This window comes from Lynx rufus, unplaced genomic scaffold (assembly GCF_022079265.1).
Source record: "Lynx rufus isolate CCGP_SWC_20201006 ecotype Redwood Valley unplaced genomic scaffold, mLynRuf1.p SCAF_4, whole genome shotgun sequence".
NCBI classification, from domain to species: domain Eukaryota; kingdom Metazoa; phylum Chordata; class Mammalia; order Carnivora; family Felidae; genus Lynx; species Lynx rufus.
Window position 1 is genome coordinate 61,897,822 of NW_025814856.1, and position 19,984 is coordinate 61,917,805.

Below are 19,984 nucleotides of genomic sequence, written 5' to 3' on the forward strand. Positions count from 1 at the left end.
TTCCGAGGGAGCCACAGCCCGAGCCCGCACCTGTATGTACGAAATATCACTTGGAACGGGCAGGGCCGGCTGACACAAACCTGTCCCTGGGCCACATGCCAGGGCTGACTTGGCTCCCTCGCGGGACGGCGCCTTTCGGGACCACAGAGTCTGCTGCCATGATGAGGACTGCTGTGTGCTGGCATGTTTCCGGATACTCGAGCCAAGCCAGAGCCTCCGCTTTCCGTCAGCTCCATGCGGGCATCGTGAGGCCATAGGGTGAGCTAAGGGGAGCCCCGCGCGTCTATGGGGTCCTGGGGCTCTGCGGTAAGACCGTGATCGTGCTTGGGTATGGGATGTGTTTGCCCAAAGAGCAGCTGCCAGCTGGTGCTGAGCTGGGCTCACCTCTCACAGAGAGTCTGTCCGGTTCACTTGTGCGGGCCACGGCCATAGCCACGTACCAGGCACCAGTGGTTTTGCAGGAGCTGGGCACAAGGCGGGGCCCGGTATCCTGGAGCCATGTAGGGCCTGGAGGGCAGCACTTCTCTGCTTTTGCGAGTGGCAGCGACCTGTTCTTGCTTTGGTACTGTGGCCAGGGACAGCTGTGGGATGAATTCCAGGGGCTTCCGCGCGGCCGTTTGTGTGCCAGCAGCTCCTGCTTGCCCGCGGCACAGGGGACGTGGGTCTGGACCCTGAGGTCGCGCCCTGTGCTCACCTGGGCCCGGCCCCTGCGCGTTGTCCCAGACCTGCCTTTCCAAGCCTGTGAAGGGTTTCCCGTTCCCCAGGGTGCCCCGGGGTGCCCCGGGGTGCGGCGAGTCTGCCTGTACTGTGGGTGCCTTCTCCTGGGACTGCGTCTCCTCTGGCCCTGCTTCTGGTCTGGAAGCGGCTCACGTCCTCTGTGTGGTCCGTGTCTGTGTGCTGTGCATGCGCGCTAGGTGGTGCTCCGGCTTTATATCCCCGGCTGCTTGGTGCCGTCTGACTCTGCTCCCTGAGTCCCGTCGTCCCCTCGCTCTGGGGTGTCTCATGTGGTCACCTGCACCTTCACGGAGCCCCTCGTGGTGCGTCTCTCTCCATTCCAGCGCACCTTCCAAAGCTGGGTGTCCATCTGGCCCTCCCAAGGGGCGGGGATAGCAGCAGCCTGGGGGTCCTTCTTACACGGGGGGCCCTGGCCACCACAGCCACAGTGCAATGTCCCCTTTATTGAGTGCGGCCCTCACTCTTGCTGAGCTGCTGACAGCCGGACCAGTGGCGTTTGTGCCGTGGGGAGAGGCCCATAGCCCGTCAGCGTTCAGTCTCCAGACGTGTTCTGTTGAGATCTGACCGAGGCCAGACCCCGGGGAGGGTGAAGGGTCGTGAAACGTGCCCATCCCATTTGAGGCCTGAGTGTCGTTGCCCAGCAAGGGGTGTGTACATGTCTGTGTGTGCATGTGTGTGTGTGGGGGGGCGGGGGTTGTCTGTCTTCCGACAAGTGGGGATGGGCCACTTCTGCAGGCCTGGGGCATCGAGAAGACATTTAGGTCCCCACGTGCACCTCCCTGTGTCCCCCTCCCCGTGTGAAAGCCCTGCCCTCCCGCCAGGCCGGCCCCGCCTGCCATGGGGTATTGCCGATCGAGTCCCGCACGGGGTGGACGTTGTCAAGAGGCCAGCCTGGGGTCAGCTGCAAATGGACTTGTATTGTGTCCCGTCGGCAGGGAGTTTTGGAAGCACCTTCCGTGTCTGGAGCGTGAGCTTGCCAGCACACACCGCTGTGGTCCCCGTGAGGGCGGTGGGAAGGCAGTGGGGTCAGCGGTGCCTGACACGGCCTGGCTCTATCATCTTGCCCCTCGTTGGTGCCAGGCCACCGGGCACATGACTGCCAGTCAGATGTCCCCTCGGTCTGTCACACTTCATCATCTTGGCCCTGCTGTGGTGGCACCCTGGGCGTGCTGTGGGTATGGGCCAGCTGCCGGGCCTGCAGGGGTGGCCAGGGACCTTGTAGGACCTTGGGAAGGGTGTGGTGAGAACTGGCCAGGCCACCCTGTTTCACCAAGACCCACTCGACCGCGAAGAAGATCTTGAATGAGGACTCACCTAGGAAGGAAGTAGACTTCTCTTTGGAGATCTGCTGGCCTGAGTCTGAAGCTTGGTGGCGCTAAGAGGAAGGGAGGATATGGGCAGCGTTGTCCTTGCCCCCCCACCCCCCACGGCTGCAGGGAGGCAGGGCAGTCCCCACGATACCCCGCACACGCGGAACTGGGACACGTTCACTTCAGCCAAGCACTGAAGCTAGGAGTGCTAGTTAATACCCAGTATCATGTTGATGGTGATTCGAGACATTTCTAGCAAATGAAGTGAGTAAAGTTAACGCGGTCATTTTTTATCCTGGTAAAACATACACGACAAAATTTGTCACATTAACCACGTTTGAGTGTGTGTTTTGGTGGCACAAAGGACACTCATGTTTATGTGCAGCCCCTGCCACTGTCTGTGTCCGGAACATTCTCATTTCCCCAAACTGAAGCTCCGTCCCCGTGGAACCCCAGCGTCCCGGCCCCCGGCACCCCCCCTTCTGCTGTGGGACCTCCGACATGTGGAACCACGCAGCGTGTGTCCCTCCGTGTCTGGCTCGGTCCACCCGGCGCCACGTCCCCCAGTTGTGGCTGTGTTGTTGGAGGTGTCAGAGTCTCTCCTCATGGCTGGGTGCGTGCCGGCATGTATACGCACATTTTACTTATTACCCCTCATCCAGCAGGGCAGTGGGTGGTGTCCGTCTCGTCTGACCGTTGTGAATAGCGCTGCTGTGAACTTGGGGACAAATGTCTGCTCAAGTCTCTGCTGTGGCTCCGTTGTGTTAAAATGCACATAACGAAGTCTCCCACCTCAGCCGTCTGTGAGCACACAGTTCAGAGGATTGAGTACGTCCACGCCGCTCCGCAGCTGCCACCACCGTCCAGCTCTGTCACTCTGTCCTCTCGTAAACCTGAAGCTGTCCCCGCACGGCACCTCCCCGCTCCCCTGCCCCAGCCCCAGGGAGCCCCCATTGTGTCTTCTGTCTCTGTGGTTCTGACCGCTCCGTGTGCCTCATCTAAGTGGCATCACACAGCGTTTGTCTTTTTGTGACTGGCTTATGTCACCTGGCGTAGGGTCCTCACAGTCCACCCTGCACCTTATGGCAGGATTTCCTTCCTTGTTTTGTTTTCTTTTGTTGTTGTTTATTTTTGAGAGAGAGAGAGAGAGAGAGAGAGCGAGAGCGAGCATGATCAGGGGAGGGGCAGAGAGAGAGGGGGGCAGAGAATCCCAAGCAGGCCCTGCGCTGTCAGCACAAAGTCTGACACAGGGCTTGAACTCACGAAACCCTGAGATGATGACCTGAGCCAAAAACGAGTCGGATGCTAACTGACTGAGCCCCCAGGTGCCCCGGGGTGCACCTTCCTTCTTAGGCTAACTCACTTTCTGTTGCGTGGATACACCCCGTGTTGCTTCAAGCCTGAAGCTCTGTGGTTCGTGCTGCTGTGGACGTGGGTGTGCGTATCTCTTTGAGATCCTGCTCTCCAGTCTTGTGGGTGTAGACCCAGGAGTGGAATACTGTGATTCGATTTTTCATTTCTTGAGGAGCCAACACACAGTTTTCCCCAGCAGCCACACCATTTCCCACCAACAGTGCACAGGGCTCCAGTCCTGCACGTCCTTGCCAGCACAGCATTGTTTTGTTTTGTTTTTAAATTTTTTTTAAATGTTTGTTTATTTTTGAGAGACAGAGCACGAGCGGGGGTGGGGCAGAGAGAGGAGGCAGAATCCAAAGCAGGCTCCAGGCTTGGAGCTGTTAGCACAGAGCCTGACGCGGGGCTCGAACTCACGAACCGTGAGATCGTGACCTGAGCCGAAGTCGGACCCTTAACCGGCTGAGCCGCCCGGTCTCCCCTAAAACATTTTAGAACGAGTGTGTGTCTCCCTGCAGAGCTGCCTGGCACCCGCGGACAGCTGTTGAAAGCAGCTTTTCTGAAGTTTATTCCGCTCGACTTGCACCTGCTGCTGTGTGCGGTGTGCATTTCCACCAGTTTCCTCCTCGAGGGGAGGTGAGCAGGTGATTGCCTGGCATAGCCCTGGGCAGACCAGCCTGAGCCTCCATGTTTATCTTGCTTGTGCTCAGTGACTCCGTGTTTACCTTGCTCGCGCTCGGTGATCTTCAGAGTAACCTACCTGCTCGGTTCCCCAGTCGGAGAGGGCTCTGCATATAAACACAGTTTGATTTTTTCTTTCCCAGTCTGTACCTCCAATTTCCTTTTCTTGTCTCGTTGCCTTAGCTAGGACTTCCAATACAGCGTTGAAAAGCAGTGGTGAGAGGGGACATCCGTGTCTTTTTCCTGATGTAAGTGATGTTCAAGCACGTCACCATTAGTTACGATGATAGCTGTAGGGTTTTTGTTGATGTTCCGTATCAGGTTGAGGAAGTTTCTTTCTGTTCCTCCTTTGATAAGTGTTTTTGTCACGAATGGGTGTTGGATGTTGCCAAAGGTTTTTTCTGTGTCTGTTGATATGATCATATTATTTTCTGTTTTAGTCTGTTGATGTGTGATGGATTACATTAATTTATTTCTGAATTTGGAATCAGCCTTGCCTACCTTGGATAAATGCCACTTAGTCATTGTGCGTAATTATCTTTATGCCTTGTTGGATTCAATTTGCTAATATTTTATTGAGGATTTTTGCATTTATGTTTATGAGAAATACTGATGTGTAGTTTTTCTTTTCTTGTAGGATCTTTGATTTTGATACTAGGGTAATGCCACCTCATAGAATGGGTTAGGAAATGTTTTCTCTGGTTTTATTTTCCAGAAGAGATTATAGAGTGTTGGTATCATTTCTTCCTTCAGCGTGTGCTAGGATTCACTTGTGAACGTGTCTGGGGCTGGTGCTTTCTGTTTTGGAAGGTTTTAAATTGAATCAATTACTGTAATAGATCTATTATGCCTATTCAGATTATCCATTTCTCTTTATGTGAATTTTGATAGTTGGGTCTTGCAAAGAATTTCATTGTGATTTGAGAACATACTGTGTGTGGTTTGTAGTCTTTTAAATTTAAGGTATATTTGATGGCCCAGAATGTGCTGCCCCTTGGTGAATGTTCACGTGAGCTTAAGAAAAATGTGTGCTCTACAGCTGTCCATTGAAGTCGTCTGTAGATACCAGTTATATCCTGTTGATTGAGGGTGTTGAGTTCACCTGTGTCCTCACTGATTTTCTGCCTGCTGAGTCTTTCCATTTTTGATAGAGAGGGGGTTGAAGCCTCTGGTTACAGTTGTAGATTCATTTATTTCTCCTTGCAGTTCTATTAGTTTTTGCCCTGTGTATTTTGATGCTCTGTTGTTGGGTACGTATATGTTAAGGATTGCCACATCTTCTTAGAGAACTGTTTTCATTATGTAAGGCCCCACTTAAAATTTTTTTATTTTTTTTTATTTATTTTTTTATTTTTAAAAAAAAAATTTTTTTTTTCAACGTTTATTTATTTTTGGGACAGAGAGAGAAAGAGCATGAATGGGGGAGGGGCAGAGAGAGAGGGAGACACAGAATCGGAAACAGGCTCCAGGCTCTGAGCCATCAGCCCAGAGCCTGACGCGGGGCTCGAACTCCCGGACCGCGAGATCGTGACCTGGCTGAAGTCGGACGCTTAACCGACTGCGCCACCCAGGCGCCCCCAAATTTTTTTTTTTTTAGAGAGAGAGACTGTATGCGCACAAACCAGGGAGAGGAGTGGTGGGGGGTAGGGGGTGGGCAGGGAGAGGATCTTAAGGCATGGAGCTTGATCCCATGACCCTGGGATCATGACCTGAGCCAAAATCAAGTGTTGGATGCCCAACCAACTGAGCCACCCAAGGCCCCTTTGTGTTTTACTTTTTTTTTTTTTTTTTGAGAGAGCACAAGCTGGGGTGGGGCAGAGAGAGAGGGAGAGAGAAGGAGTGAAGCAGACTCTGTGCTGTCAGCACAGAACCTGATGTGGGGCTTGAACCCATGTACCGTGAGATCATGACTCAAGCTGAAGTTGGTCACTTAACTGACTGAGCTACCCAGAAGCCCCCCCAAGGCCCCTCTTAAATTTTTTTTTTTAATGTTTATTTTTGAGACAGAGATAGAGCAGGGGAGGGGCAGAGAGAGAGGGAGACACAGAATCAGAAGCAGGCTCCAGGCTCCGAGCTGTCAGCACAGAGCCCGACGCGGGGCCTGAACTCACAGACGAGACCGCAAGATCATGACCCTGAGCTGAAGTCGGACACCCAACTGACTGAGCCACCCAGGCACCCCCTAAGGCCCCTCTTTAAAGGGGGTTTCTTGTAGTCAACTTAGAGTTGGGTCTTGAATTAAAATTTTATTTTTAGCAAGCTCTGTGTCCAGTTGGGGCTTGAACTCACGACCCCAAGACCAAGAGTTACATGCTCTACCAACGGAGCCAGCCAGGCATTCCTGGGTCTTGAATTTTGTATTGAGTCTGACAGTCTTTGTCTTTTAATCGGTATATGCAAACTGCCACATTTAAAGTGATGATTCAGACACTTGGATTCGTGTCTATCATATTTGTAGCTGTGTATATTCACTGCCCTTGTTCTTTGCTTCTTTTCTCTGTTTTGGTTTTTGGCCTTCTATTCTTTTCTGCCTTCTCTGATTTTATTTGAACTCTCTGAATACATTCTTTTAACGTCTCTTGCCAGGTAACCATTACATCCCTCCAATTTTGTTTGTTGGAGACAGGTTTTTTTTTTTTTTCCCCTTTGCTTCAAGGGACAGGCTCAGTGGATACAGAGTTGCAGGTTGATGGTATTCTTTCCACACCTGAGTGTTTCATTCCTCTCCTGTGGGCCTGGTGTCTGGAGAAGTCTGATGTCCTTCCTCGGCCTGTTCCTCGGTAGGGATGTACTGTTCTCCCATGGCTTACTTTAAGTTCTTCTCTTTGTCCTTGATTTTTTATGGGGTGAATATGAAATGCCGAGGTGTAGGGTTTTTCCTTTTTCTCGCTCCTCTCTTCTCCTTCTACGTCCTGCTTGGTGTTCCCTGAGCTTTCCGAGTCCGTGGTTTGGTGTGGGGGTCGTTCCGGCGTCAGATATTTCTTCTTCCTTCTCTTCTTCTCCTGGTGGTCCCGCGACATGTATGGTGCACCTCTTGTCATTTTCGTACCGTTTTTTGATATCCTGTCCCATCTTCTTCATGCTTCGGCCTCTTTTTCTGCGTTCTGGCTGACACGCCTCCACGCTCACCGATTCTTCCCGTGGCCGTGTCCAGCCTGCTGACGCATCTGTCAAAGGCGCTCTTTGGTCCTCATCTCTGTTGTGGTGTTTTTGATCGTCCGTGTTTCCCATTGATGTATATTTGGAATTTCTGTGTCTCTGCTTCACATCACCCATGATGAGCGATGTCCACTTTTTCTGTCGGAGCCCTTAGCATACCAGGCACGCTGCTTTGAGCTCTGGGTCTGGCGGTTCCTGAGAACAGCCCTGGCGCGTCTGCATCTGGCTCTGATGCTTGCCCTGTCCGTTCAAACAGTGTTTCTGCCTCTCAGCGTGCCCTGTGACTTTTTGTTGGAAGCTGGACAGGATGTATCAGGTAGAAGGAACGGAGGTAGACACGCCATGCGTGTGAGGTTGCGTATTGATCTGGCTGGAGGTCGACCTGTGGGGGCGGGGTGCACTCTCATCCCGTGGCTGGTCTGCCTGCACCCTCCCGCGAGCCTGTGCCCCTGTGCTGCCACGGCCACACATGCCTCTCACTTTGCTTCCTCTTCCGGAGAGAAGGCTGGGGGCCGGAGTCGGGGGTTCCCGTCCCTGGTGGCTCCGGTGCTAGGAAGCGAGTTCTCCTTGTGGGAAGGCCCTTGTCATGGAGAACAGAACGCTCTGCTCAGAGTTCTGAGGCGGGGAGTGTGGGAGCGTCTCCTCCTCCAACAGGGTTTCCCCAGGAGCTCAGAGTGTGCTTCCTCGGGGGGCCTCTGCTCCAAGCCGGGCCAGCAGGCCTGGTGGCAGAAGGCGGAGGCCAGGCTGTGCCCTCTGCATACCCATGCCGGCTGATCTTCCCTTCCTTTCCCTTCCTCACAGCGGCTTCTCTCCTCGCTTTCTCTCAGTACTTAGGTCAGTTAACGTCCATACCAGGATACCTGAATCCCTCCAGTAGGACCGAAATCCTGCATTTCATAGACAATGCAAAGGTAACCCCATCCCCCTGACCCTGACCTCTGACCCTCCCTCTGCTCCAGCTCCTAGCTCTGGCCTCTGACCCTCATACTGTCACCAGCTCTTGGTCCTCTGACACTGGGCCTCCGTGGCCGTGAGCGATGGCCCTGTCCCGTCATGTTATGGGTGCACTTGGCTCTTGGCCATAAAGACTGTTTCTGTCCGAACATGAACTTTATTCTTCCTTGTGGCCTGGGGCTGTTTCTGGAAATCCCGTTTCCAAGATAGGTAAAGCACACGCTGTAGTCTGAACCCCGGCAGCTCCAGAAGCCACAGAGCTCCTGGAGCAAGCGTGGCTATGCCGTAGGGCGAATCCCGGCCTCTACACGCTGTGGGGCTCCCGGGGCCACGGCCGGGCCTGCGCTTCTGATGCTGTGGTACCTTCCAGAGAGCCCACCAGCTCCCCGGACACCTGACCCAGGAGCACGACGCTGTGATCAGCCTGTCTGCCTACAATGTCAAGCTGGCCTGGCGGGACGGGGAAGACACCATCCTCAGGGTCCCCATCCATGACATCGCCGCCGTGTCCTACGTGCGGGACGACGCCTCGCACCTGGTGGTCCTGAAGACAGGTATGGACCTGGGAGGTGGGGCCAAGGGGTCCTTGTCGGGCGCAGCCCGCGGCCTGGTCCTCGGTAGTGAGTCTGGGAATCCGATGGAGCCCTGGAGACGGTGCCTCCAGCGTCGGGTCGCTGCTCCGGCCCGCCCTGCTAGCTCTGAGGTCAGCCTTGGCCAGAGGTCAGTGACCCGAGAGGCCAGGAGAAAGAGGTGTTGAGCCGGCCCCTCTCCCTGGGGGTCCGTGGGCCTGCCCCTGTGCCTGGTGCTGCCCCCTCTGGGACGCTGGAGTGTCCTCTAGGTGTGCAGGCGTGGTACAGCCATGAAGTGCGCCTCAGCTCAGCCCTCCAAATATTTGGGCTCTGCCTTTGGCCATGGCTTCTCAAAGCTGGGTGCAGAGGTGAGACCGCACCGTCACGGAGCTCCTGGTCCTTGAGACCTTCTGCGCGTGTCCTTGTAGGAGTCAGGAGGGCCCTAAGACCCGCCCCCAGGGGGTGGGCCCCCCCGCCCCCTGCACCTAGCCCACCCTCTTCTGGGGATGGGTGCCCAGTGTCGCCTGCTGGGCTCTCCCCATGGGCCGCCCACCAGGGGCCGCAGCCTCTGCCTGGTACCCAGTCCCTGAGACATGAGGAAAAAGTCACGGTCTTGCTTGAGCTGTGCCCCTCGGGGAAATCTGAGGTTGGCGCCGCGGTACCGATGTCCTGGGCTCCGCGGTACCGATGCTCTGGGGGCCGGTGGGGTCCTGAAGCCATTCATTTCCAGGGGGCCTGGGGGCAGGGCCTGCGGAGGGCCAGGTGGTTCACCCAGAGCACACTTTAGGCAGTGCGGGCGGAACGTTGTTTTTCTGCCCGAGGTTGGCTGTTCGTGGGGCATCTGAGAGATTTTCTTAAGAGACCGGATCCTGGTGAGGCTTCTCACACATGCCCCTGAGCGTAGGCAGCTCTCGAGGACAGTCGGGAGGTTACTGCCATGAATCCAGGAGGCCTGCTGTGGGGCCACCACACGGTACCTGCAGCGGCTTGTGGGGGCTGCCCTGGGAGTGACAGACAGGCCCTCTGCTTGTGTGGCTGTGGCTTAGCACTCCTGCACACACTGCACATCATACACGTTCCCACCACACATTCACACCACACACTCCTACACACGTTCACACCACACACATTCACACCACATTCACACCATGCACATCCACACCACAGACATTCCCGCAGATACCACACACGTTCATACCACACATACCATGTTCACGTCACACACGTTCACACCAGACATGTTCACACCACACACTCACACACTACATATACTCGCACACGCCAGACACGTTCATACAACACACACACACCAAACATATCACAGACACCTTACAGGTTCACACCACACACCCCACACATCAGGCACATTCATACTCACACCCCTGATCTGACACACTGTGCATCGAGGTCCCCTCTGTCATCTGCTTATTCTTGCCTTAGCTGAGCGTCTGATGTTTAATGATGGGCATTATTTCAGGTTGAATGATGCAAAACTTACCATACGTAACCATTTTAATTTATAAAAATGGCGGTTTGGTGTGGCTCAAACTAGTAGAAAGTGTGGGCCCCGGATCATCTCATGCACTCTCCACATAAGCTGTGAGGAAGGTCCCGTTCTCCCGCTTCACAGATGAACCACCAGAGCACAGAGGTTGAGGGACTGGCGGAGGGCCAGGGGGGAGATGGGGGGGCTGGCTGGCCTAGGAAATGGCACTGGAAGTGCTCCTGCCACTGCTGCCCGGTGCCGCTGTGGCCGCCCGTTTCCCTGCCTGGGGACAGATAGTCCCGCGGGAGGCCCGAGGTCTGCGGCATCCTGAGGGACAACAAGCGGTGGGAAGACCGGCCTCTGAGCAGCGCCTGCCAGTGTTGAGCCTGCTGGGTGGGCATCCGGGCCCCCCTGGTTTCTTGTGTTGCGGGACATTCATCTGCGTTCATCATTAGAGCCAATTGCTAGGAAATGGGGAATGGATTTTTCTAAAAGGAGAGAGCGAACTCCATAGGAGACACTTGGCAAAGTGAGACGAAAACTTGAGAGCTTTCGAGTTGAAGGAAGAGAATGAGTCCGTGTGTCCTGGGCATCTTCGTCATTTTAGTGGCTGGCCCTGCAGCGAAGGCCCAAGACCGTGAGCCTGCACGTCCGCGAGGCTCCTGTGTGCACCAGGCGTGCTGTGTATGAGGTCCTGAGCAGAGTGGCCCTCAGCACGCTGGCACGGGCAGCTGACATTTGTTAAGTGCCTACCACGTGTAGCGCCCCTGGATGCCTCTTTGGGTCCAGGGTTCGCAGGTGCTGGGAGGGGTGCGTGGGGGTCACGTCTGGCTGCGGGGGCTTCCGTGAATGGCAGGCCCGGCTCGGAGGGCGGGGGCCAGACGTCCAGGCTCACTGGGCTAGAGCGGACTGCGCAGTCTCGTGGAGGGGTTTCCGTGGATGTGTGAGGGTGGGTGGGGATCTGAGGCAGCAGCTGCGGGACGGCTGGTGGGGATGCTGCTGGCGGCCGGATGTGGGCTTGTCGGAGACCGCACACGCGCACTGGACCTGACTGTGGGGCCGCACACCCTGTGTCCCTGGGAACGGCCATGGAGCTACTTAGACTGTCCTCGTAGTCACAGCAGTGACAGCAAGCAAGGGAAATAGGTGTCCTTTGTGTCCCAGATGTGGTGCTGGCGTGTCACCAGTTCAACCATCGTTAAGACGTCACGTGTTCTTCTCCGTACTTCCCGAGACCCTGTGTGTTGTTCACACTCCGTGTGCACAACAGGGTGGACTTGTCACATTTGACATGTGCAGTGCCTGGTGCCGACGTGGGGCTGTGCAGCCCTGGGGTCTCGCTGCGGCGTTTGTGGGTCTTGGCCCCGCATGGGGTGCTGCCTGCCCTACTGGGCCCCGGTCTCTGTGGGCACAGGTGTCCCGACTGTGGCTCCTGCCTGGTTCCCGTGTCAGGCCACGTGTGAGTCTTGGGTGTCCTCCGTGGTGAGGTGGGCTTGCCCCCAGACACCCCAGCATCAGGGAGGCTCCACCTCCCATTCCTGCTCCCGGGCCGCCCAACGGGGGCCTCCCCACTGCGTCTGCCCCAGGGCACCTTTGGGGAGGTGCTGTGTGGGGTGTTAGAAATGTGGGCAGGAGTGTGTGCGGGCCGGGCCCCCTCCTGGCCTCTGCTCCTCTCATGCCCTTGGGCCCGGCCCTTCCGGCCCCCGTGCCTCAGTTTCCCTGTCTCCTGTCGGAATTGTGTTCATGCCCATGGTTCACTGATGCTGTGAATGGAACCCTGGGAATACCTTCTTCTGTGTGGATCCAAAGCAGCCGAATATCGGCAATTTCGTGTCTCAGCCTAAGGTGCTTGCGTCATCGGTAGCGGGGATGCCAGGAGGTCCTGCAGGGTGCTGATTCCCAGTGAGCAGCGGCTGAGCGACGGCCCAGGGTGAAGGCGTGTCTCACCTGTTCCCCGCTTTGTTTAGAGGGGGTGAGGGAGGGGCATACCCGGGGCAGGCCTGTCCCTCACCTGAGCCAGGTAGGGGCTGCCCAGAGCCTGCTCTTGAGCTTCCACACCTGCCCTAACCTGCTGCAACGTTGCTTCCCAGCCCAGGACCCTGGCATCTCCCCCAGCCAGAGTCTGTGTGCAGAAAGTTCCAGAGGCCTCACCGCAGTCTCCCTGTCAGAGAGTGGAGTGGGGCCTGTGGAGGCGTGCTGCCTGGTCATCCTGGCGACCGAGAGCAAGGTGGGTAGAGGATGGGCCCTGGCACTCAGACCCGTCCCCACCAGGTCCCTGAGCCTCCTAGAGCTGGCCCAGGCCCCGCCCACAACCCAGGCCCCGCCCCAACCCCCAACCCAGACTTTGACCCTTCCCACACCCCAACCAGGCTCCTCCCAGATGCCCCCCACCCAGGCCCTGTCCACACTGATGTTTAATGATGGGCATTATTTCTCCTACATTCCTCCGACCCCGGGGGCTCCTCACACACCCTGAGCAGGCTCTGCCCACACCCTGACCTAGACTCTTACCACGCTGCAACCTAGGGTCCGCCCACACCCTGATCCAGATTCCGCTCATACTCCTGTCTAGACCCCGCCCACACCCTGACCCAGGCTCCTCCCACGTGCCGGCCCAGGCCCCTCCCACAACCTGCCCAGGTCCTACCTACATCCATGACCCAGGCCCCTCCCACATCCCAATCCAGGCTTCTCCCACATGCCGGCCCACGCCCTTCCCACAACCTGCCCTGGTCCCTCCCACAACCTGCCTACATCCATGACCCAGGCCCCTCCCACATCCCAATCCAGGCTCCTCCCACATGCCGGCACACTGCCCTGCTTAGGCTCCTGCCAGCTACACTGAGTCTGGTGCCTTCAGGCTGTGCTGCTTTTTTATTTCAGGGGCCTCACCCCTTTTTCTCTAAGACCGATGGGGGCAGTGGTCTCCCGTACCCCAAGCTGTGCCCTGAGAGGGGCGAGTGCGGGCTTGGGGCCCCCCAGCTGCCTCAGGGCTGGCAGCCTAGGAGAGCTCTTTAGTAGTCATCAGTTTAGTTTATGTCTGTAAGACTAGTGGGGACCGCGGTGCCGCGAGAGCCTCTGATCAGTGCCCTTCCTCAGCTCTGCCCGCCTTCCAGCCAGGCAGCTCTCAGGGGGCTGTGTCCCTGGCCTGTCCCCACTGCAGGTCCCTCTAGACACCACCCCGTGACGGGGGGCAGAACTGCCCCCGACGGGACCCACACGCCTGTGAAGCTGTGTGCTCTCCCCGAGCTCCGGGCAGCAGAGGGGACCTGGGCAGCCCCGGGCAGCAGATGGGGGCTGGCGGCTGACGCACCTGGCCCCTCGGGTCCAGAGAGCCTTCTGGACGTGGGCTGGTCCCCTTGGGGAGCCACTGAGAGGTGGGGGGCCCAGGGCCCGAGAAGCAGGTGCCCGGCAAGCCGCCCAGGAGGGTCCAGCTTTGTTGCAGGTCGCTGCTGAGGAGCTGTGCTCCCTGCTCGGGCAGGTCTTCCAGATTGTGTACACAGAGTCCACCATCGACTTTCTGGACCGAGCCATATTTGACGGGGCCTCGACACCCACCCACCACCTGTCTCTCCACAGCGGTACGTGGGCCTAGGCGAACAGCCATGCCGTCGGGCGTTGATCCGTGGCAGCCAGGTCTACCGCCTTGGCTAGCCTGGTGGCGTCCTGCATGACTGGGGGCCAGGGAACGCTCTCTCAGCCAGTTGCTTCACTGACCTCTGAACAGAGGGCCAGGAGGGGCTCGGAGCACAGGGGGCTGGAGGGTGGGTATGGGGCAGGACCCCCAGGCCTTGCTGCTCTCGGGGTGAGGGCTTCTTCCAGGACCAAGGCTGCTTGGGTGGTGGGCACTAGGAAGCCGCCACGTCCTCTGGTATCTGTGGAGCATTTTCAGGTGCGCTAGAGCACGGGACGGGCTTCACCTGCACACGGCTGGCTCACTATATCTGTGTTTTGCACACCAAGGGTGTCCATTGGTTCCCACTGCCAGGGATGCCCCTTGCTTGTCCCACCCGCCCCTCTCAGAGCTCACCAGCTGCACACAATGGTGTCCGTGTTCTTCATGATCTGCATCACACGGACCTGAGGTCATCTGTCCAGTGTTTCCCGAGGAGCTGCTGTGCACCAGGCTTTGCCGGTGTGAGGGTCTCAGGCCCCCTGGGGCCGCCTCTGTCCTCTGCGAGTAGCTGTCCCCGCATGGAGCTCCCTGGGTCCAGGCTGAGGGTCAGACCCACCTCTGATTGTGGCTTCTGCACTCCCGCCCCCCCCCCCCCGCCACCGTGGCCGTGAGATGTGGGGCAGGTCGTCCGACCTCTGGGATTCAATTCCTCATCCAAAGGGGGCAACACAGCCTCGAGGACGCTGCTGGCGCCCCCAAGTTGCGTTTCCCTTATCCTTGGCCACTGGGGAGCACTCTTCAGGCGCCCGCTTGGTGCGTCCTCCGAGGCCAGAGCCTTGCGCTCAGGCCCAGACCTGCAGCAGGTGGTGTGGCTCAGGACCCCCCAGGAGGGGCCCGCGTCTTCTGCCAGGTGCTGGGCCGCCGGTCTCCGTGCCCCCTCCCCATGTAACTGGCAGCCTCTTCCGCACTCCCTGCAGACGACTCTTCCACCAAGGTGGACGTGAAGGAGCCGTATGAGACGGAAGTCGGCACGTTGTGAGTACCCCGCCCACTGCCCCTCGCTCCTGTCAGCTGCCCGGACTGCCATGCTGGGCGCCCCCTGGCCGTCATTGGGCCCCCGTGGGGCACGGCAGGGCAGAGGCGGGGAGCCGCGTGCCCATGGCCCCTGTCCTTGCAGCTCCTTCCCCGAGTGCGCGCACGCAGGCGGCGTGTCGCCCTTGTCCTTCTGTATGCAGACGGCGCCCCACTCCAAGACGGTCAGTGAGAGCGAGCTGAGCGCCACTGCCACCGAGCTGCTGCAGGACTACATGCTCACGGTGCGCCTAAGGGGGCAGGGGGGGATGCGGGGAGCAGGGACAGGGGACCCTGCTGGTGACCTCGTGTGCTTCTCTGTGTGCCCGCACCCTTAGGGCATGCTCATGGTCAGAGGAGGGCTGCCGGGTGGGCTCCTCGTGGGTCTCAGTCAGCGTTCCCCTCCCTGTAGGAGGACGGCAGCTGCGAGGCAGGGGGGAGGATCAGCAGCTGCGGGGGCGGGGGGAGGACAGTGGCTGCGGGGGTGGACATTGGCTGCAGGGGGGGTGAAGGAGAGCAGCTGCAGAGGGGGAGAACCACGGCTGTGTGTGGGGGGGGACAGAGGCTGCAGGGGGGAGGACCATGACTGTGGGGGAGGATAGCGGCTGCAGGGAGGAGGACCGCAGCTGAGTGTGGGAGGACAGAGGCTGCAGGGGGGAGGAATGCGGTCATGTGTGTGTGGGACGACCACAGCTGTGTGTGGGGTAGGACCGCGGCTGTGTGGAGGAAGTCAGCCGTGTGTGGGGGGAGGATTGTGGCTGTGGGAGGGAGGACCACGGCTGTAGGGGAGAGGACTGTAGCTGTGTGTGAGAGAGGACAGTGGCTGCTGTGGGGAGGAGCACAGCCGAGTGTGGGGTGACAGCGGCTACAGGGGAAGGACCGTGGCCGTGTGCTGGGGAGGATCGTGGCTGCGTGGGGGAGGATCGCGGCTGTGTGTGGATCACAGCCGTGTGTGTGGGAGGATGGCGACTGCAGGGGGGAGGACCATGGCCTTGTGTGTGGGAGGATTGCGGCCGAGTATGGAGGGAAAGGGGCTGCGGGGTTTGTGGCGGTGCCGCTCATCCCCGCCCCCCTCCCCTGGCAGCTGCGCACCAAGCTGTCCTCGCAGGAGATCCAGCAGTTCGCGGCGCTGCTGCACGAGTACCGGGATGGGGCCTCAGTGCATGAATTCTGCATCAATCTGCGCCAGCTGTATGGGGACAGCCGCAAGTTCCTATTGCTGGGTGAGTCCCGCAGGGGTGCGGCTGGAGTGTGGGAGGCTCCACTGAGGATGGGCTCAGGGTGGGTCGGCCCGGAGGGCTCTTTCCATTGACTGGCAGGACCTGCCCACGGGAACCAGACTGAGGAAGCCGGGACTGTGTGCGCAGTCAGAGCAACTGCTGGGGGTGGGGGGGCTTCCTCCAAGAAGTTGGCACTTGAGTGGGTTTTGGCGGGTGACTAGGAGTTCGCTGGGCAGAGAAGCGAAGGCACCACTTCCAGGTAGAAGGACCTGCCTTTGTTGAGACGCTGGCCCTGAGCTCAGGCGGTGGGTGGGTGACATGTGGCCCTACACGCCTACTATGCACACCCTGTGGGATGACGGCCTGGGCTGTGTCTTCTGAACCCTGAGCCCGGAGAAGGCAGCCGGTGATGTGGGCTCTGCCCCCCACTGTCCAGGGAGGGTGCGCTTGTTCAGGCTGCCACCTGGCACATCCAGCCCGAGCTCTCGCCGACCCCCAGCCTCCCCGCCGGGGTCAGTTACCCGCACCCCCCCCCCCGCCCCCATGTTCCTTTGTGTCTGGTCCTCGCACGGAGGAGTGGGTGGTGCCGGGGGAGGTCCGCCCACCCTCTCTGTTCTGCACTCAGAGGCCTGTGAGCAGCCGCAGCCAGAACCAGGCAGGGATGGGAGGCCAGCCACCTGCTGCAGAGCCAGGACCTGCCGGCGATCCCCTTGCGTCTGTTGGGCCAGGGGGGCGGGGCTGGACGCGGGGCAGGAGCCTCAGGCGAACCCTGTGTCCACAGGTTTGCGGCCCTTTATCCCGGAGAAGGACAGCCAGCACTTCGAGAACTTTCTCGAGACCATCGGGGTGAAGGACGGCCGGGGCATCATCACTGACAGCTTTGGCAGGTACCGGCGGGCGCTGAGCTCCACCTCCACCTGCACCTGCCCTGGGAACAGGGCCACGGGCAGCTCGGACGACCAGTCTGCGCCCTCGGAAGGGGACGAGTGGGACCGCATGATTTCGGACATCAGCAACGACATCGAGGCTCTGGGCTGCAGCATGGACCGGGACTCGGCCTGACCCTCTACTGTGAAGGACGCGCCCTGGGGCGCCGGTGCACGGGCCTGTCCCTGGAGGGATCCTGGGGGTCCCTTCGGTTTTGCACACGACGTTCCTGTCGAAACCCTCAGAGACCTTCAAAGAAGTTTACTGCGATGTGAACGATTCATCCGTGGTCTTGGTGTGCTTGTGATCTGGTGGGTGGGGGGCTGGGGGCCTGGGGTGGCTGCCCTTTGGCTCTTGGGGCAGCAGGTGCTGGTGTGACCCCTCACCTGAGTCCCTGGTTCCTTGGTCTCCCTGCTGTCACAGGTGGTCCCACCCCAAACCTGTCCCCCTTTCTCCACCCTGAGAGCCCAGGGTCCTGGTTTTCAGGGGGCCATCGGCACTGCGTCCTAGGTCTTTCTTGGCTGGGCCCCTCCTGTGCCCTTGGCACATGGGGAGGCAGCAGGGGTGACCCACCCTGGGGTCGGGGCCTGGAGATTGTAGTGCAGGAGGGTCAGGTGGAGAGCCCCTCCTCACCCAGGAGATGCCTCTGCCCGGGGAGACCCCTGGCAGTATGTGCAAGAAGCTCCAGGCTGAGCTGGGTGGGTGCTGGGTCCCCAAGGAGGGAGGAGAGGGCCCTCAGCTTCCAGGGAGGCAGGGGTCCCAGCAGCAGGTTGGGATGCGAAGAGGGGTCTCATTCTTGGCTCTGGCCTGGGCTGTCTGGGAGCTGGTCGTGGGCCCAGGCAGGCAGAGCTAAGGGGACATCCAGTCGGGGCCAGCCTCTCCCCAGCCCACTATGGGTCTGAGTGGCCATAGTGGGGGTGGGGGAGGTGGCCACATGACAGGCCCTGGCCTAAGTGTCCTGTGTGGATGGCAGGAACGGCTCCCTCCCCTCTGCGGGCCCCGCTCCCATGTGGCCCCACTCAGCGGGTCCCTGGACTTTGGAGAAAATGTGGAGAGGCTGCATGGCCATTCCGGGCGCAGTGAGGGGCCAAGGACTTTGGGGACCCACTGCCCCAGCAAATGCCTTTCCGCAGCTGATCATCCAGAGCCCCTGGGTCTGGGGGTTCCTTCCCGAAACTCCCATCCCCAGGCCCACGCCTTCGTGACTGCCCACATTCTCTGGGCAGGTGAGGCATCCTGGACATAGATGGGCCTCCCCCCTGGGAGACGGGGGAGGACTCCCACCCTCCAGAGACACGTGGGGACAGAGCCCCACTTGGGGGTGGACACAGGACCCCCATTCTGTGGGACATGTGGGAACAGAGCCCTGACCTCTGGGGACACAGGGAGAAGACACCCACCCTCTAGGGACACAAGGAAGCCACCACCTCTGGGACATGAGCAGGTAGGACCATCACCTTTTAGGAACACAGGGGATAGACCTCCATCTCTGGGTCACTGGGGGAGGACCCCCACCCTCCGGGACACAGAAACAAAGCCCCACCTTCTAGGGACACGGCACCCTCATTCTCTGGGGATAAGGGATAGACCCCGTCCTCTGGGATGTGTAGGCAAAGATCCCTGTCCTCTGGGGACATGAGGGGAAGACCCCCACCTTCTGGGGTATGTGGGAACAGAGCCCTGCCCTCTGGGGACAGAGGGAGAGGACACCCACCCTCCAGGGGCATGGGGAGGCCACCATTTCTGGGACATGAGCGGGTGGGCACATCAGCCTTTATGAACACAGGGGACAGACCTCTACCCTGTAGGACTTGGGAGGGGAGACCCTCCCCTCTCCTGGGGCTCTGCATGGGTCCAGGAAGTGTCTCCCCTTCACAAATGCCATGTGGCCGCAGCCTGCCCGGGACTTTGGAGCAAGAGCAGAGGCTCTGAGGAGACACCCATTTATTGAGCAGCACAGCTGGGGGTGGGGATGGATCCGTGGCGGGCGGGTGGTGGTCGGCGGCTACATGGTGAGCTCCTGTGGGAAATGCAGAAAGACAGGGCAGGCTGGGGAGGTGCCCGGCAGGGCCAGCGACAGGGGTCTGGGAAGGGGCCGGCCGCTCACCATGATGGCGTTGACGATGTCACTCTGGTTGTCCCTCAGGGCCCGCACGGCCCTGGCCCTCGACACGTTGGCCTGCGCCATCACCAGCTCGATGTCCCGGAGCTCCAGCCCTGCCTCGTCCACCTGGGCGGGGTGGGGGGAGGTGAGCAGGCAGGTTCTGGGGCTGCCCCCTCCCCGGGAAGAGCCCTGAGAGCCCCTGGCCCCCCTGTGTCCCTGGGCCTCACCTCCTCCTCCTCTTCCTCCTCCTCCTCCTCCTCACACTCGGGCCTCACTAGCGGCCCCGGCGTGGACTCAGGAACCAGGGCGGAAGTCTCCGTGGGCACTTTGAACTTCTCGGCGGCGGCTCTGTGCACCTGCTGGGACAGGTCCTCGATCTGCAGCAGGGGGCACGGCTGTCAGCCAGGCCCCCGCCCCGAGTCCCCACCCCCACCCCGGGCCGGCCAGACCTTGGCTTCCCCGAAGACCACGTAGGTGTCCGAGGCCGGGCTCTTGAAGACGTCAGGCTTGGCAATGACAAAGAGGATGTTCTTGGACTTCTGGATGGTGATCCTGGTGACCCCCTGGATTTGCCGCAGGCCCAGCTTGGACATCGCCTGGGGGCACAGTGGGCTCAGACCCGGGCATCGGCTGGGGGGGGGGTCCCAGGCTGGGGTCGGGGGGCGGCACACCGATGGGGGAAGGGGGGCTCTGCCGCCGACTCTGGGGGACCCTCTGTGGGCTTTGGGCCCACTCTGCCCCGGGCGTACATGGGGCCCCAGCTGCGCACCGGTGTCCGGGACTGCGTTTACTCGACGGC

General features: G+C 59.5%; 1 protein-coding gene across 6 annotated transcripts in view; it reads left to right on the top strand.

Annotated features, from left to right (window-relative positions):
- The window catches only part of CCM2 (CCM2 scaffold protein), a 42,482-nt gene extending 25,118 nt beyond the window's left edge, over positions 1–17,364 (top strand). For 4 of the 6 annotated variants that reach the window (XM_047096758.1, XM_047096759.1, XM_047096761.1 and 1 more), the window contains exons 3-10: positions 8,066–8,149; positions 8,563–8,746; positions 12,338–12,474; positions 13,693–13,828; positions 14,841–14,898; positions 15,041–15,179; positions 16,019–16,157; positions 16,936–17,364. In XM_047096758.1, coding sequence (XP_046952714.1) covers positions 8,066–8,149; positions 8,563–8,746; positions 12,338–12,474; positions 13,693–13,828; positions 14,841–14,898; positions 15,041–15,179; positions 16,019–16,157; positions 16,936–17,216 — 1,158 coding nt within the window. In that variant the 3' untranslated portion in view covers positions 17,217–17,364. The remainder of the gene's footprint in view (positions 1–8,065; positions 8,150–8,562; positions 8,747–12,337; positions 12,475–13,692; positions 13,829–14,840; positions 14,899–15,040; positions 15,180–16,018; positions 16,158–16,935) is intronic. The other 2 variants (XM_047096762.1, XM_047096763.1) reach the window with 2 other exon arrangements.
- The last annotated feature ends 2,620 nt before the right edge of the window (positions 17,365–19,984 follow it).